General features: G+C 41.3%; 1 protein-coding gene across 9 annotated transcripts in view; it reads right to left on the reverse strand.

Annotated features, from left to right (window-relative positions):
- LOC139378968 (calpain-5-like) overlaps positions 1-18926 on the reverse strand; it is a 33893-nt gene that overhangs the window by 2116 nt on the left and 12851 nt on the right. For 6 of the 9 annotated variants that reach the window (XM_071121617.1, XM_071121618.1, XM_071121620.1 and 3 more), the window contains 4 exons: positions 7876-8072; positions 7557-7675; positions 6886-7022; positions 5738-6684 (listed from right to left, as the gene is read on the reverse strand). In XM_071121617.1, coding sequence (XP_070977718.1) covers positions 6508-6684; positions 6886-7022; positions 7557-7675; positions 7876-8072 — 630 coding nt within the window. In that variant the 3' untranslated portion in view covers positions 5738-6507. Of the gene's footprint in view, positions 1-43; positions 95-513; positions 562-646; positions 957-5737; positions 6685-6885; positions 7023-7556; positions 7676-7875; positions 8073-18926 lie in introns of those variants that run through there. The other 3 variants (XR_011628351.1, XR_011628350.1, XM_071121621.1) reach the window with 3 other exon arrangements.

Genomic DNA, 18926 nt, shown 5'->3' on the forward strand with positions numbered 1-18926 from the left:
GATGCGGTATGATAACGATATGTTTTTCTTACTAGCTACTTACCCAAGACAATGAAGGTCACACAAACTGCAACCCATAAGACCAGCTTGCAAACTGCAGAATTAGACAACACAAAATGTTTTTGTTGTTGTTTCATGCCCTATCTATGGTTGCATAGCATGATGATATAACATCTTTACATTTTAGAAACCTTTATAAATGTATACATTTATAATCCTGTACATTTATAAACAGACATGTGTCATTGTTTCCCTACCCTTCAGTTATCAACAGCACAGCCATACCATGACTAACTGTTCTCTAAAGGGGTGCGATATGTATAGTAAGAGTTATGATGTCATGTTACAAGGGTCACATTCCAGACGGACTACATTTCATCAACCAAAGGTTGCGTGCCACGTCATCGACTGCACAGTTGGGCATCAGATTTGCCGCTATGTTAAACACCTCTTTTTGAGGCTTCTGTAATGTCGTCAGATTGTAACGTAAAAAAAAGTAGCTCAGGTACGCACCTTCGATACATCTGCCCATGGTGCGTGACACAGATTGGTGGGATTGACCTGAATGGCGGATGAGACAAAATGTAAAATGTACTTTTTCATGAAGACAAGAAGTGATAACACTGTAGTCGTTGTGTGTCCCTTCTGCACTTCGGCAGTATCTTCTCTTTACTCCCACTCCAGTCAGTTTCTAGGCTCCCCACCGTCACACTCCCCACAGTCACATAGGCTAACTAAATATATCTATTGTTGACACAATGCTACAATTGAACCATCATTACTTAACTGTTCACTGCTAGTTTGCTAACGCATATAGATCAGAGTTATCCTCGTCTAGGAGAGAGAGAATAGAAGTGCAGAAATCCTGTGAGTTAATACATTTCCTACCTGTTGTAGCTGTAGAACTTGCGTTCTCTTTAGTGGTCAGACACTTACGCTGCTGAACACCAAATCAACTATAAATGCAGAAGTGAAAAGGGAATTGGAACGTGGCTAAAAAAAGGGAACTACGGTGACCTTACTGTAACAGTATGAATCTAAAGGTAGTACTTTCAGTTTGATGAATGATAAGAAACTCCACATTCTCCGGACTTTATCACTACTGCATCTTGTGGGTGGCAGCAGATCTGACATCTTAATCCTGCATCTTAATTCAAACACAAACACTACATTGATTTAAAGTTGCAGTTGTATTCAGCAGTGGCATTAATTCCTGTCACATATAAATATATATATGTTTTAATTATTCAGTTAATAAAGCTGCATGGTCTCTTTTTTGCTTTCTTGAGTAAGGGATCTCCAAAATGCAGGTGTTTCAGCTTAGCTCAGTGCTTTCTGTGGTGTGTTCTCCAGTTGCGATGTGATTGGCTCAGTGTTCTGTCACTCATGGGGACACTACTGTACGTCACGGCAAAATCTATGGGGAGAGCTGGAAAATTCAAGCGCCTTGGATGCTGCCATAGAGTTACATTAGAAATGCCCATCCAAGAAGGCTCAAGGTCATTAGCCACAGATAAAATTATGTCAAATCACGTTATATGTACAGTAGCTTTGATTGGACTGATCATGACAACATCATACTTTCAAAATCTTAGCTAGCAAGCTAGACATGCAGTCTTCATCATGAATCACGTCGACTATCGACTGGCAAATCCTTTCAATTCTTGTCATATGAAGCGAAATTATGGATAAAATGTATTGGTGCTCATCGGCCATTGGACATAAACATTATACAACAAGTTGGAAATCGCAAATTCAACAAAGAGTTGTTTGGAAGGAATTAGTGGGTAACTATAAGCGTTGCAAAGCAATCACTAGCCTGCTACTCAGTGGAGTGGGTGGGTGGTCCAAGTCTGGGTTTAAAGGTCTCTTTTCCAAGCTTAAAAGGATACACATTCAACACCATAGGCCAGAAAAAGTGGAACATATTGGCCATGCTGTCAATCGAGCATGACTTCTGCCACATTCAAAACAACTGGAAACTCGGAACTGGGAAATTTCAGAGTTCAAGACAACTGAGAACGGTCATTCAATTCAGAATTTCAAGTCGGGAGCTCTATCCTCTTTCTAGAGCTTCGACCTGAAGATCACTGACGTCATGATTCAACATTGTTTTTTTCTGAGTTTCCAGTTGTCTTGAAAGCACCATAAATCCAGAGATGGCCAGGCTTTGATGACAAAGTTTGATGACTGCTGCGCCACCTTCCTGTTCAAGTGAGCACAGCACAACATTGTGAGTCCAAAAATGTATTGTATGCTGCTGCCTACATTATGTAATATGCCAGGGAGATATGTATACTGTAGCTAAGAAGGTAATCCTAAGTGTATGTTGTGTAGTAAGCTGTTAGTAGCCCATGTGCCTCACCCTAATCATTTGGTCCCTTTCCCTTTCTTCATAGCTTAGCCTACTGTTCTGACTTGGTGGTGCACATGTAGCCTATATCCTGTTTTAGAGAAATGTAATCTTCAAATATTGTAAGAGCTTTCATTGCCTGCTTACAGTGGCTTGAGAAAGTATTCACCCCCTTGGCATTTTTCCTATTTTGTTGCCTTACAACCTGGAATTAAAATTGATTTTTGGGGGGTTTGTATCATTTGATTTACACAACATGCCTACCACTTTGAAGATGCAACATATGTTTTATTGTGAAACAAACAAGAAATCAGACAAAAAAACAGAAAACATGACATAACTATTCACCCCCTCAAAGTCAATACTCTGTAGAGCCACCTTTTGCAGCAATTACAGCTGCAAGTATCTTGGGGTATGTCTCTATAAGCTTGGCACATCTAGCCACTGGGATTTTTGCCCATTCTTCAAGGCAAAACTGCTTCAGTTCCTTCAAGTTGGATGGGTTCCGCTGGTGTACAGCAATCTTTAAGTCATACCACAGATTCTCAATTGGATTGAGGTCTGGGCTTTGACTAGGCCATTCCAAGACATTTAAATGTTTACCCTTAAACCACTTAAGTGTTTCTTTAGCAGTATGCTTAGAGTCGTTGTCCTCCTTCAAGGGAAACCTCTGTCCCAGACATCAAATCTCTGGAAGACTGAAACAGGTTTCCCTCAAGAATTTCCCTGTATTTAGCGCAATCCATCATTCCTTCAATTGGGGCAGCGGGTACTATAGTGGTTAGTGTTGGACTAGTAACCGAAAGGTTTCAAGATCAAATCCCTGAGCTGACAAGGTAAAAATCTGCCGTTCTGCCCCTGAACAAGGCAGTTAACCAACTGTTCCTAGGCTGTCATTGAAAATAAGAATATGTTCTTAACTGACTTGCCTAGTAAAATAAAAAAATCCTGACCAGTTTCCCAGTCCCTGCTGATGAAAAACATCCACACAGCATGATGCTGCCACCACCAAGCTTCATTGTGGTGATGGTTTCTTGGGGTGATGAGAGGTGTTGGGTTTGCACCAGACATAGTGTTTTCCTTGATGGCCAGAAAGCTCAATTTTAGTCTCATCTGACCAGAGTACCTTCTTCCATATGTTTGGGGAGTCTCCCACATGCCTTATGGCAAACACCAAACGTGTTTGCTTATTTTTTTCTTTAAGCAATGGCTTTTTTTCTGGCCACTCTTCCCTAAAGTCCAGCTCTGTGGAGTGTATGGCCTAAAGTGGTCATATGGACAGATGCTCCACATTGGAGATTGGAGTATTGCAGCTCCTTCAGGCTTATCTTTGGTCTCTTTGTTGCCTCTCTGATTAATGCCCTCCTTGCCTGGTCCGTGAGTTTTGGTGGGCGGCCCTCTCTTGGCAGGTTTGTTGTGGTGCCATATTCTTTTCATTTTTTAATAATGGATTTAATGGTGCTCCGTGGGATGTTCAAAGTTTCTGATATTTTTTTAGAACCCAACCCTGATCTGTACTTCTCCACAACTTTGTCCCTGACCTGTTTGGAGAGCTCCTTGGTCTTCATGGTGCCGCTTGCTTGGTGGTGCTCCTTGCTTAGTGGTGTTGCAGACTCTGGGGCCTTTCAGAACAGGTGTATATATACTGAGATCATGTGACAGATTATGTGACACTTAAATGAAGTCCACTTGTGTGCAATCTAACTAATTATGTGACTTCTGAAGATTATTGGTTGCACCAGATCTTATTTCGGGCTTCATAGCGAAGGGGTTGAATACATATGCACACACCACTTTTTCGTTTTAACAACAAGTTATTTTTGTCATTTCACTTCATATTTTGTGTATGTCCATTACATGCAATCCAAATACAAATCAATTTAAATTACAGGTTGTAACGCAACAAAATAGGAAAAACACCAAGGGGGATGAATACTTTTGCAAGGCACTGTATACGCCCCCTTTATATATCCTACGGTTCTGACTTGGTGAACAGGGAGAATACTGTAAGAACGGCCCATGTTCTGAATTCTGTAACTATACATGTCAAAAGTGCTGAACAAATAATTATATTGACTAAATCTGTCCTAGCTCGCTCATTAATGTCTAATCGAAATTACAGATTGCCTCCTATCTGCTCGTCATCTCCTTATGCCATAGTTTGTACATCTCATTTGTCAGTAGAAACCACATTTGTTTAAGCAAGTCAGCCATATCAGATATCTATTTTTTAAAGACAGTAAATAAGACTGAATTAACTGATTTGCTGCTAGACAAGACTCCGCTGATAGCCAGGTGTAGTGATGGTAAGGATTCACTCCATGATGCTGAAAAGAAAGCTCTGCTGTTGGGACAGCTTTATGTAGGCCCTAACAGTTTGTGGGCACCGTTTGTCACCGTTATAGTGCAATGAATGCATTGTTTAGTGTTGTGTTGTGTAGTGGCTTTGTTGGCATGCATCAACAACGAAACATTTGGGGAGTTTGCTTCACCAAGATTGGCATGCTAAAATCACCACTGGTATTCAGGAAAGTCAGAGGGAGAAAGAGAGCCATGACACAAACATTCCATAGGATGCTGTATTATGGTCCTTGTCATCAACAGATCTGCGTTCAAATACTATTTGAAATCATTCACTGTATCTGTAATTGATTTAGGTTGCCTGTTGAAATGGAACCAATAGAAAAGTCTCAAAAGTGCAAATCCCTCATACCTTGCACTCCAGGCTCAAAGTATTGGAAAGATTTCAACCCAGGTTTGGTCATCAACAGCCTATAGAAATGTAATGTATAAAGCTGCCTCAATTCTCTACTCACAACAGAAAAAATATTTTTTAAGTTCTATACAATATGTTTCTCTCTTTTGTACTCATTCTAATCAACACTTTGCCTCAAAGTGCTTTGCATTTGGAGTAATTAAGTTGATCATACCACAGATAGAACAATGAGACAGATATTTCACCAGATGTATAAATGTGAAGCATCCGATTGGCGTTTCCACTCTACCAAATACCAAATATGGTGATGAGAGGAAGCCCAGTTTGCTCTCATTTGAAAAGACAGTCTCGAGTCTATCTTGGTTAGTTATAAAAGTCTTTGATAATACTGTGTACAATATTCTTTTTTTAGCATTCAACTCAATATTTTTTTTACAATTTAAATGTTTGCCCACACCCACTTTAGCAATGTCTCTCGCAATTTCTGACTCTCATGCATGACAGAATATGACTATAATTTTTTGGGAGAGGAATCAAAAATCCCTCCCTCCCTTCCCAGTTTTGACCGTTCTGCCTGCCCTGACCCCTGACCCTGCCGTTCTATACCTTGTCCCACCTCACTGGATTATTGACCCCTGCCTGCCCCGACCCTGAGTCTTCCTGCCGTTCTGGGCCTTTTGTACCCTCTCTGGATTACTGACCTCTGCCTGCCGTTGACCTGTCGTTTGCCTGCCCCTGGACTAGAAATAAACTTTTGTTTCATCAACACTGTCTGCATCTGGGTCATACCTGAAACCTGATAGTTGACTGTGAATACGGCTAGAAGAGACAGGTTAGGGTATTCTCCTGTTCACATTAATTCAAAAAACAAAATATGTATCTTTTTAAAATAAATATTTGAAAATATAGCATACCATATTAAGGTGAAATAAAACATCTATATAATGGTCAGTTTGTAGAGGAAAATGACATTTTAATTGATCAAAATGTTTTTCCTAAAATGATGCACCTTTCATGACAAAAAAAGAGTACATTATGTATATTCCTTAGATAACCTCGGCAGCTGGTAATCAATGTCTTTTTACAGTTTAAATGTTGTTGTTTTTTGGATAATGTTGTACTCTTACATGGTCTGACCAGCAGAGATGTAAAGTTAGGGGATATTTTTATGATTTTATGATCTCCTCTGCACTAGTAGTGAACAACAAACAGATAGAGCACTGTGCTTTTCTGTTCCTTAACGCAGTAGTTCCCGAGTTCTCATAACATTTCATTCAAAGAGGTATTTGTCTTTGTAATTCATGGAAGCCGAAGACAAATGTCTATTTTCCTTCAAAGCTATTGAATTGGATCCATCCTCATTCAAATCCGCTGCTTCATCCAGAAAAGCAGTGATTGCCATGGTTGTGTAGTGGGTGGGACAAGCCACAGCTGTCTGTCACAAGTCTGTCAGGCATTTGCTGGATGAGGTTTCCACATAGATGCATCCCTGGTATCCTGAATGTGATTGGCCGCCCTGCAGGTCAATCCCCTGGCTCCGCTCTCTCTCGCTGTCGCCGGTCTGGAGTCGAGTCCCTCCTAATAGAGTGTCCCAAAGTAGACCACGGCTCCACAACTAAACACACACACACACACACACACACACACACACACACACACACACACACACACACACACACACACACACACACACACACATTCGCCCTCAGTGGTATTCGCCCTCAATACTATTTTCTCTCAAAACTATTTGCCCTCAGTACTACTAGCCCTCAGTACTGTATCATCCTTGTGAGCTGTGTGTGTGTGTGTTTCTAACCTTAATGCTGATGTGTGCATCTGGGTGTCTCCTGTAGAAAATGGCCCTCATATTGAACTCTGGATTTCCATCCTCCTTGAACACTCGTGTTCTTATGGTGTCGTCTTCACAACAGATCACAGCATACACATCTGGTGCTACACAACACAGATACAGACACCATACATAGACAATTACTCTTGTGTTGTCAGACTTCGTCTCATATTCTTTGGAAAGATGGATATCGAGGTTTGTATACAATGAGACTTGATGTGGTCAGTTACTGGTATGAGCCACAATTCCGTGGGATGGTAATGTATGTTATGGTAATGTATGTCATACTAATGTTCGTAGCGACAATGCATGCCACAATTTTGTTGTTGTTGAGATAATGTATAGCATAATAAAAAAATGTTTGTTATAATAATTTGTCAACAATGTTTACTGCTATAATGTATGTTATGATAATGTTTAGCATGATAATGTATGTTATGATAATACATGTCATAATAATCTGTTTCGATAATATATGTCACAATAATTTATGGTATGATAATGTATGTTTATAATAATATGTCACGATAGTGTATTTTATGATCATTTATGTTTAATGTAATGCATGTTATGATAATGTATGTCATAATAATGTATGTTATGATAACGTTAATAATGCCCCAGTGAGGTAACACTACCTGTCTGTTTGGGCTGGCTGAGTCCGCAAGCTCGGCGCAGGTGGACGGTGGTCACGACACTGGACTGGGGGAGACAACACTGCCAAACTGACAGAGCAGGCAACTCCTGTCTCAACTCACTAATATATATATATATATATAGCGAGAGAGAATAAAAGTAGTGAAGAGGAAGAATGATAGACAGTAATATTATCAATCATTATATAGTGCTGACATGCTAAATGCACAAGGAATCTCACACACACACTTGACATTACACCTTCTTTCCTAACGTACGTTCCATTCCTTCATTCTTAACATTCACACCATTCCCCCTGACCTGAGTCTGAGGTGTGAATGTGAGAAGAGGCGAAGCAGAAAGCGTCCGGTGGCCCTAGGTTGAAAGGTGGTGGGGAGGAGGGCGTAGCGGCCGGGGACCAGGGTCACTCGCAGGGCAACGCTACGGGAGTCCATGTACACAGAGCTTGCAGCCTGCTCCACCACACGCTGCACACGGCTTAGACGGTTCACCTCCACCTGTTAACAATGGAGGAGGGTGAATTAATATGCGGGTAAACGCACAGTAAATATGACATACGCACACACATATGTAGTTTAGAAACTTTGTATCCATTGAACATGCCATACAAATAAAGGCATTTTAATTACATGAAGAGTACCTTGGTCCTCCTTTCTTTTTGATGACCAATATACCCCTTTTACCAACGAGCCCCTTCTGACTACCAAAATCTACTATTGTGTACCTTAGCAATGCTTCCCTTCTTTCTTTTGTTTGGAGTTTTGCATATCTTTTACATTAGCTGCTAACGTGGCTATCATAAAGAACTACAAATGCCATGATGATCTGGACGAGACTGCCGAATCGAGGCAAAGGTAATAATCTCTGGATTAACTATCTAATGTTAGCTACGTGTACAGTACCAGTCAAACGTTTGGACACACCTACTCATTCAAGGGTTTTTCTTTATTTTTCCTATTTTCTACATTGTAGAATAATAGTGAAGACATCAAAACTATGAAATAACACATATGGAATCATGTAGTAACCAAAAAAGTGTGAGTGTGCAAATCTGTCATCAAGGCAAAGGGTGGCTACATTGAAGAATCTTAAATATAAAATATATTTTGATTTGTTTTGCACTTTTTTGGTTACTACATAATTCCATGTTTTATTTCATAGTTATTTCACTATTATTCTACAATGTAGGAAATAGTAAAATAATGGAAAACCCTTGAATGAGTAGTGTGTTTGACTGATGCCTTAGTAAAAAATAAATTGGCAAAAAAAATTAAATTGACATTTCTGTGAACTGTCTTGTGCAAGTTTACAATACCTGTTAGCAAAGGTGTCAGCTAAAGATGACTTGCAGGAGCTTGCAGGGATTTGTAGTTTTTCATGATGTCTACGGTCAAATCTACTCCTGCTCCCGGTCTCAGCGCATCACCTTTCTGTTTACTTCCCCTATATCTGTCACTCCCTTTGGATCTTTCCCCGGGCGTTACTGACTCTGTTTCTGTGTTTCCTGTCTGTACGCTATTCGTGTATCTTGTTTCGTTCAATGTTCCATTATTTATTACATTCACTCCCTGTACTTGCTTCCCGAATGGAGGCAGCAAACAATGTACCAGGCCAGCTGTGGTTTACAACCTGATAGCAATATTTTTTGGACTATCAAGAAATGTATTGGTGAATTGTATTAATCATTCATTGAACTGCATCCATCTTTTCTGCCAACAATGCCTTAGTGTACGTCATGGAAGGTTGATTCAAATATAACCTATTTTTAAAACGAAGTTGGTTTTGTAGCATAAACTGGACATTTGATATTTGTTACTGATGTTATGATTGTCAGTTTGTTTAATATCTGCAAAGTAGTTAAAACGCTGTCAGTTACACTTTAAACTTTAGGTCACTGGTTACTTTGTGTGCTAAACATGAAATGTATTTTGCAATGGGAAGAAATAGTTGTACATTTCGATTGGGAAATGCTTAATGCTTAATGCTTTTCCAGTATTAGTAGCCATATTGTAAGTTCAACATTTGCAAAACACCCAGTTTTCATAAATAACTCTCTCTCATAACTCTCCATATTTGTGTCCAAAAGGAAAAGGCTTGCTATCGCACAAGGTCAGCAGCAACATTTAGTGACAGATACGGGGTCCGCATACTCCTGTAAAGCCCAGCTCCTTGGCTATCTAGCAAGCTTTGTTTGACCCCGATTGGTGCTTATTAGACAAAGTTACAGTCAATCAAGTGAAGACCACCCAGGTCATCGGGGCTCCATGAAGGCGTCGCTCTCTGACCAAATTTGGTGTCCTATAGGATATACTACACTCCTAATGATTTAGTGAAGTCTGGTTACATTCTAGGATCTCTGAGGAATAAATACGAGCGTAATTTGACTGGTTGAAACAACGTTTAGAGTTATATTTTCACAGATTCCTTTCTATGCAAATTGAACGAGTGGAAATACAAAATCGATCGTGCACGCTATATGGACCTTTTTAGGATATGAATAAGGACTTTATCTAACAAAACGACACTTCATATTATCTCTGGGACCCTTTGGAAACCTAGACTGCGCAGCCCAGTAGTACATTCTAAGATTGGGCAGGTTTAAGTCCCCTTGACCATAATCAAGGGTCAGTTTATCCAGGCCAACCCTAGGGGTTTTGCCATACCAGATAAACCGTCTGGTCAGCTTGTCGAGAGAGGAAAAGAATGCTGCGGGCACAGGGATAGGGAGAGATTGAAACAAATATAGAAATCTGGGCAGGACTTTCATTTTAATTACATTGATTCTACCCAGTAGAGTGAGAGGTAAGTCCATCCATTTACAAAGGTCAACCTCCACCTTTTGCAACAAACTGGCCAGATTGAGTTTATAGAGGTTCTTCAGGTTACCGTTCACCATTATGTAGGATGTAGGATCTGCAAGTGAGAGAGGGATTGTTCTGGGTTCGTTAGAAATAAGATAAGGTCGTCCGCAAAGAGTGATAACTTGTGGGTATGGGGGCCCACCTCAAAGCCATGTATGTCAGGGCACGTTCTAATAGCCTCAGTCAACAGTTCGATGGTGTCATGACGTTGGCCTGGGGGTTAGGTTTATGACAGTCATAAATACCTCTTCCCCCTTTTCCCTCTCTCTACCCTACTAAGGTTACTTTTGCAAAACCCTTCGTTAACATAGAGATTTGGGGAACATCAGAAGGTGGGGGGAAATGAACTATATTCTGGTAATGCGACCAATTGAACATATGCAGTGGTACTTAATGAATATGATGTCAGTTCGGTTTTCATCTGAGACATTCTCAATGATAAGATGATATAAACTCTACAGTGGAAAGTCTACACATCAGAGTTATCGGATTCACATGGAATTGTTGTTCAATTTAAATGTTTGAATATGAAATTGTTTGTGATGGGATGAAATGTGATTTTAACTACTAAAATGAGAGATTTGGATTTTCATAAGATAGGGCTGCTCAATCAGTGGCCCGCCCTGTGAAGGGACACGGGCTATAAAACTTTTCAAACACGCCCTCCTCTCCCTTCCTATATAAGCCCTTGACGACAATATAACTTTCTGTTCCGAGGATGTAGGACGACGGTCCGATGTCAGAATGGTTCAGATAAGAACTACAGAATGAAGCCAACATCAGTGGGAGCTTTGGTTGCGAATGGTATGAACTTTGAACTATTATTCACTACAGAAGTGATACCTCCTAGCCGTTGAGTTAGCAACCGCAGCTGCAAACGTAGGTTAGGAAGGAACAGACAGAGTATCCCGTCTACCACACAATGGCGTTACTACAATGTATTCAATTTACCAGCAGAGACATTCTTCAAAGGACACAGGACTCGGTTGGGCAACACGGCCTTCCATCTACCACCAACCTACCGAAGCGCAGCTCAGAGTAAATGTTTATTGCATTTTCCTTTTCCAAATAGATGGTAATTTAGAATGCATGAGATACTGTATTTACGATAGCACAGCTTCTCCCTTTGTTCCTCAGTCTTCTCGCTCTTTCACTCAAACCCAGCCCTTTTCCTTTGTGTAACAAGCTGTCATATCTGTTCCGCCTGCTAGGGATGTTTTCCTTTATGACGTAATTTGTAATCAAGTTATGATTTAATTATGTGTATGTGTAATTCTGTGTGATTAGTTAGGTATTTAGTAAATAAATGATTAAACCCAATTTTGTATTGCTGATTCAGATTGTTAGCCAGGGTTCGTGCAGATAACCAAGAATGTACAACTTTCAGATGAGACTGAATTAAGATGACGATTGATATTGACTGCTATTGATGTAAAATATTACTAGGTCTTTAAGAGTTTATTCGGAAGATAACAGCTCTACAAATATTATTTTGTGGTGCCCGACTCTCTAGTTAATTACATTTTCATGATTAGCTCAATCAGGTGATATTAATTACGGAGAAATTATTTTATAGAATAGCATGTCACATCACTTAATCCGGCATAACCAAAGACGATGGCGAGGGCAAAGAGGTGGGGGATAATTAAGCAACCTTGTCTATTCCCCCTATAGAGAGGGAAAGAGGAGGAAGTAATCCCATTGGTAGCAATCCTAGCTTTAGAAGATTTGTAGTGATTTTATCAAACTTACAAACACGGTACCTAAACCAAACTTTTCCAAGACGCGAAAGAGGTATGGCCATTCAACCCTATCAAAGGCCTTTTCAACATCGAGGGAGACTGCGACACTAGGTATTTTGTTTTTGTTAGCAAGGTGAATTATATCAAAGAACCTTCTGAGATTATGGGAGGACAATCTATTAATTATGAAGCCAGTCTGATCCGGGTTGACCAACATGACTCCAGTCTCTTAGATAGCATCTTGGTGACCAGTTTACAATCTGTGTTCAGGAGAGAGATTGGTCTATAGGAGGCGCACTTTAGCGGGTTTTTCCCTTTCTTGTGAATTACAGTAATCACTGCTTGAGAGAAAGACTCTGGAGAGCAGTTGTCTTCCCTGGCTTTTTTAAGTACCTCCATAAGGTAGGGGACCAACAGCTCCCTAAATACTTTATAGAACTCTGGATGGAAGCCATCCTCCCCAGGTGATTTATTAGAAGGTAAGGATTTAATGGCCTCCAACAATTCAGGAACTGAGAACTGTTCACTCAGGCGCTCTCTGTCTTCCTCTGACAGGCATGGGAGGTTGAGAGAGGAGAGAAAGGAGTTGATCTCTGATAGATCAACGCTTGATTGGGATGTGTAGAGGTCTTCGTGTTATTTCTTAAAAGTATCATTAATTTCAGTAGGGTCGAAAGATATCTCATTAGTAAGAGTTTCTATAGCATTAATTGTCCTCTACTTTCCTCTGCATTCAGTTGCCATGCCAATACTTTGTGTGCTTTCTCTCCAGTAGTAACGCTGATTTGATTTAGTGATGGCCCTCTCAGCCTGCTATGTGTTCAGAGTATTATATTTCAGTTTTTTTATTTATCAAAAGCCTGTATAGATATTTAGTTGGGCCTCTTTGGTAGGTTCTCTCTAGCTCAGAGATTTCAGATTCAAGGACATTCAGTTCCGCACCGTGTTTTCTCTTCAACCCTTTAGTATAGGAAATAATCTGTCCCCTCAGATAGGCTTTCAATGTGTCCCAAAGAATGAAACTGTCAGGAGCGGAGGGTTTGTTTGTCAAAGTAAAAATATTGATCTGCTCATTGATGAATGCACAAAATTCAGGTTGCTTCAGGAGTGTAGAATTTAGTCTCCATCTATATGCTCCTTGGTAGGAATGGAGATTGATAATACCAGAGGATAATGGTCACTAAGCAATCTGGGGAGATACTTGATATCTAACACTCTATGAAACAGTTGGGTCGATAGTAAAAAGTTATCTATGCGTGTGTGTGTCTTGTGTGGGTGTGAATAAAAAGAGTAGTCCCTATCCTGTGGGTGCAACTGTCTCCAGATGTCTAGCAAATTAAGATCTTTCATGAATGACATGGTGAGCTTGCCGGCTTTGGTAAGAAGTGAGGGTTTATCAGAGGACCTATCAAGAAATGTATGTAAACAAACATTTAAATCTCCTCCAGCCAGTAGCCATCCTGGTGGTGCTTGAGCGACCTGAAGGAAGACATTCTGAATAAACATATGGTCATCGAAGTTAGGAGCATAAATATTCAATATGGTCCAAGACTCCGAAAATGCATGCCCCTACACCAAAAAAAAACCTGCCCGAGGGATCAGAGATGGTGTTGTTGACGCAGAAGGGGATGTGTCTACTTTTGCAGTAAAATTGCAGTTCCTCTTGTTTTGTAGTTAAAAGAGGACGCAAAAACTTGTCCTACCCATTACCTCTTCAATTTCTTGTGTTCACTGGCTGTAAGATGTGTTTCCTGTAAAAACACAATGTCAGCCTTTAATTTCTTAAGGTATGTATAGACTCTTTTCCTCTTAATCGGGCTGTTAAGACCTTTTACGTTGAATGTGACATATTAATAACATTAACATAACATACAATAGAGCAGATAGAGGGTCACCCTGTCTGACACCTCGTAATTGCTTGATAACATTTCCAATATTCCCATTAATATTTACCCTGCTACCCACATTACTATACAGAATTTTTACCCATTTCATAAAATTATTTCCAAACCCAAATTTTTCCATAACTCTAAACAAAAACTCATGGTTTACCATGTCAAAGGCTTTTTCCTGGTCCAAATTCACAGTAATAGCTGGCAGGTGCCTTTCCTCTAAATAGGCTTGAACGTCTCTGTGCAATTGCAAGTTCCAGGTTAATCTTCTCCCCACCACACCACATGTTTGGTCTAAACCAACAACATATGCCATGGCAGAAGATAGGCGATTAGTTACGGCTTTGCTTAATAATTTATAGTCAACACACAACATTGTTAAAGGTCTCCAATTTGCTAATGTCTTGGGGTCTCCCGTTTTATACAGTAGAGAGATTACCCCCTCACACATTGAACCTCCCATATGCTCTAAACCAAATATACCTCTAAACACTTCCAACAGATGACATCCAATTATATCCCCAAAAACTATGTAAAACTCTTTAGAGAGCCCATCCACTCCTGGTACTTTGTTATCTTTCATGCTCTTCAGTGCCATATAAACTTAATCTAACTTCAATTCCCCTTCTAATTGGTCTCTAATATCCAAAGGTATATGCACATCCACGCATTTTAAAAATGTAGTCCCTTTCTCGTAATCAATTGTTTGTTTTTGAAATAGCTGAGAAAAGTGGTGTGTAGCGACACCAAGCATGCCATCTCTATCCTCAACCATCTCCCCATCTTGGTCCAATAAAGCCGAAATAGTCCTCCTCTTTCCGCGTGATTTAATTTGCTTGAAAAAAATATGCCGAGCACTTCTCATCATTTTCCTATTTATCTTGCTGACTTTTAAAAATGAATTCTCGAGCTTTCTTTTCAAATAATGTGTGTTGCTTTTTCAGAAGGATACCCAATTTGTCTTTATCTAATCCACCACCATTTACATTTCCTTGGATGTGTAGATCTTTTAGTTCATTCTGCAATTTATAAAATTCTGTGTGGTTATTACGTACTTTGTCTTTGCAAAAATTCTGAATAAAAATCTTGATTCTTAATTTTGTGCTCTCCCACCACTCTATGACAGTGGAATAAAAAGGTTTCATAGCTACACAGCCCTGGAAAAAAGACCTGAATCTTGTCCCAAAAGTTTTGTCATGTAAAATGCCGTTATTAATTTTCCAATACCCTTTTCCAAATTCAATTGTTTTTAATTCCACTGTCACAGACAGGCAACTGTGGTCCGAATAAAAAACCGGTGTAACGCGCGCGGAGCACACACGGAGTTCACGCGGAACAAACAGATAATCTATTCGGCTCCTCGAGCCCCTGCTGTTTCCCCAAGTGAAACCGGGATCATCCGCATGCGCCATTCTATAAGTATCAACCAAATTATATTTACCTATAAGACTTTTTACAAGATGCCCGCCTAGATTACCTCGGTCATATGACACATTAAAATCTCCCCCCATTAACACCTGTCTGTTTGTCATAAAAATAGCGTCTAGGTCGTTAAGCATTTCCCTCCTTTCCTTGGGTGTCGATGGTGCATATACATTAATAAATCTAAAACATTTACCCTTCCAATCGATATCTACTATTAAAACCCTCCCGTGTACTGCCGAAAAACTTCCTACTATTTTTAAATCCCTATTCCCACATAGAACACTACCCCTGTAGAATGCACCCCTCCGACACTCCACCTCGACTCTCCCTGAACCCATTCCCGCGTAAACCTCTCCACGTCATTTTGATCTTTTAAATGTACTTCTTGTAAAAAAAAACACACAGAGAAGCGAATGGAGGACAAATGGGAAAAACAGTCGCCCTTTTAACTGGGTTCCTAAGCCCTCTAACATTGATGCTAGCTAGGTTAATAATAGACGACATGAGGTAAAGAGGGAAAAAGACAACTATCTAAATATGACATTATTTTCCAAACTCACTTTAAGTACATTAACTCATTAGGCGGCCTGTCTGGGAAACGATGGTCTCCAGTCGGAGGACTGTCCACCAAGATAGGGGTCGGGAAAACACTGTCCTCCTCCTCATGCTCCCCCTCCATCTGAGTGGGTGCTGGAACCCCACTGGGTGCCAGACCGCTGCTCTCGATGGAGGCCGCGCCTGACAGGGATAGCGGAGTCTCCTCTGCGTTGCCCAGGTTTCCCTCGCTTTTCTCCTCAGACTTCCCGCTTTCAAAACAACTGAAGCGATTTCCCCCCAAAGCGGACTTCTCCGTAGCCTCCATTCGGATGAGTGGGGAAACAGGGCTCATCTGCTTCCTTTTCACCGAGCACTTTCTCCTCTCTCTCACCGTTGTCCAGCTCTCGGTAGCCGCGGGCGCGGTGGGCTCTCCCTTCTCCTCCTCCACTTGCTTATTCCAACTGCTGTCCGCTTCTCCTCTCTCCTCGTGAGATGATGATGGCATCTCACTCCCGCTCTCCTCTGACTCTCGCAGTTCTCTCTCCATCACTATCTCATCCACAACCTCCTCAATAGCGCGTAGTTCCATACCTTCTCCCTCATCTGGTCTTTTCCCGCTCTCCGCTCTTTTCCCCTCACCGCTCTGGCAAGAGGGGACTGCCTTCGGGCAGTGACGGAACAGGTGGTCCTCCGAGTTGCACAAACTGCAGCGCTTGGGCACAGTGCAATCCCTCATTGTATGTCCAATAATTCCACAGTTTCTGCACCTTGTCTGTATGCAGGCATCAGCGAGGTGCCCGTACGTGCTACACTTCCTGCAGAAACGAGGCTGTCCAGCATACATGAGGTAGCCCCTGTCAGCACCGATGGAAAACGAAGCAGGAGGATGGCGGTATCCATCATGGCCGCTCTCGTCCTCCTTTAGCAGCACACGAAACTGCCTCTTCCCTGTCCAGATTCCTAGGGCGTCCTTAATGTCTCTCACTCCTGGCAAGATGGTCACATACCGGCTGAGGTAGCACACTAACGTTTCTTCAGTGACCCATGGGTTGAACATATGCACCGTTAGCACATTCATATTGTACCTGCACATGGACTCAACTTTAAAATCCACGAGGGCGGGTGCTGTCGCGTTTGCACGGAAGAGCCCCCTTACTTCCTCCAGCCGGGTGATGGTGTAGAACGACACATCATAGAACTTCTCGGGTGTGTTCTGTTGCAGGCAGTGCACATCGTCTGCTGTCAGGCGTAGAGGTCCAAACAGCACTTCCTTTCCAAAACGAACTCTCTCCATCAAATTTTCCTTTCCTGTCCAATTAAAACAAAGCGTATTCTTCAGTCCAGCAGCCGCTGACTGTGACGTGGCCGATGACGACATCGCACCACTTTGAGGATCCCGCGAGAAATTCAGTCGATCTTGCTCTTGATCTTAGCCAAAAGGCCGAGAAGCACACAGATATTGCTACGTCTGCTCTGGTTCTCCATCTGATCTACCTTGTTTTTCAGGTAGGCATTGTCCTTCTACAGTTGTATCAGAACCTGGTCATGTCGAGTAATGGTATCTTCAACTGTGCTAATGCACAACTCAATCTCAGTCGTTCTCAAAAGGAGATCATTCATGGAGGATTTCAGGTCGTCAATGGAAGAATGGAGTTCAGACGATTTCCTGTCAATTTTCAGAGAAAGACCTTTGTTACCATCCTGATTTCCCAGAGGGGAGTAGCAAGCCTATCGGCAGGCTCGCAAGAGGCCGAGTGCAACAGTCTGGAACTGTCGTCTGAGTTATGAGGGCTAATTCTAATCTTGCTAGCTGTAGCGTTATCGTTCTCTTGGGAATCAACTACGTTTAGGTCGTCCTTCTTGCCGCTCGGCCGGAGGTCCAAGGTTCTTTGGGAAGATAAGTACTTGACAATTTATCAGCCGATGTTAGAATATTGTTTCAACGTTGTTATTTTGGTAATAATGGAATAACTTTGAAGAGCTTGGTTTGTCAACGTCTGCTCAGCTCCGCGGCATCATGTGCGCCTCGATTTGGTACTGTTTGACATGTATGAAAGAGAACTCTTGGCCAACGTTTCTAAACGTTGTCAGGAGGTTTCAAAATGAATGTTTCAAAATAAATGTATTTGAAACCGATTCCAACATAGCCAATAGGTTGGGATTTGATACTTTTTGACACGTATGAGAAGGAACTCCTGGCCAACGTTTATGTTTATGTTTATGTTAACGTTTTCAGGAGGTTTCAAAATAAACATTTATAAATAAATGTATTTGAAACTTATTCCATACGCACTTCGTGGGTACAGCCATGTTTGTTTACTTAACCACTATCCCATAATGCTAGGTAACTTTCTTCTTCTACAACGTTACTTGTCAAAATTGACACATCTGTCACGACTCCCACCGAAGGGGGCTCCCCTGCCTGTTCGGGCGGCGCTCGGCGGTCGTCGTCGCAGGTCTACTAGCTGCCACCGATCCCCTTTTCCTTTTCTGTTTGTTATGTCTTATTGGTTGCACCTGTCTCTTATTTTGTTTTGATTCAGGACTATGTAAGCCTGTTAGGCCCGCCTGTTTTTGTGCGGGCTTGTTTTCTGTTAGTCGAGGTTGTTGCGTGTAGTGTTCCTGTCTGTTTGTGCCCTGTGTTGGGTTGGACAATTTTTTATTATTCGCCTGTTGTTTTGGGCGTTTAATTTGGAGGCCATAATAAAGTCCGGTGTCCGCATTATCCTCTACTCTCTGCTTGACTCCGCACCCACCACTCCAGGCTTTGTGACAGAGACGCCGATAAACAGAAAGAGATCTATGTGCCCAAATGGTGTGAGAGAGCACGAGTTAACTGTGCCCCTCAAATAAATGTTATTAGTCCTGGGATGAGTTATAACACTCAAGTTACC

Source organism: Oncorhynchus clarkii, chromosome 21 (assembly GCF_045791955.1).
Source record: "Oncorhynchus clarkii lewisi isolate Uvic-CL-2024 chromosome 21, UVic_Ocla_1.0, whole genome shotgun sequence".
In the NCBI taxonomy this organism is placed as follows: domain Eukaryota; kingdom Metazoa; phylum Chordata; class Actinopteri; order Salmoniformes; family Salmonidae; genus Oncorhynchus; species Oncorhynchus clarkii.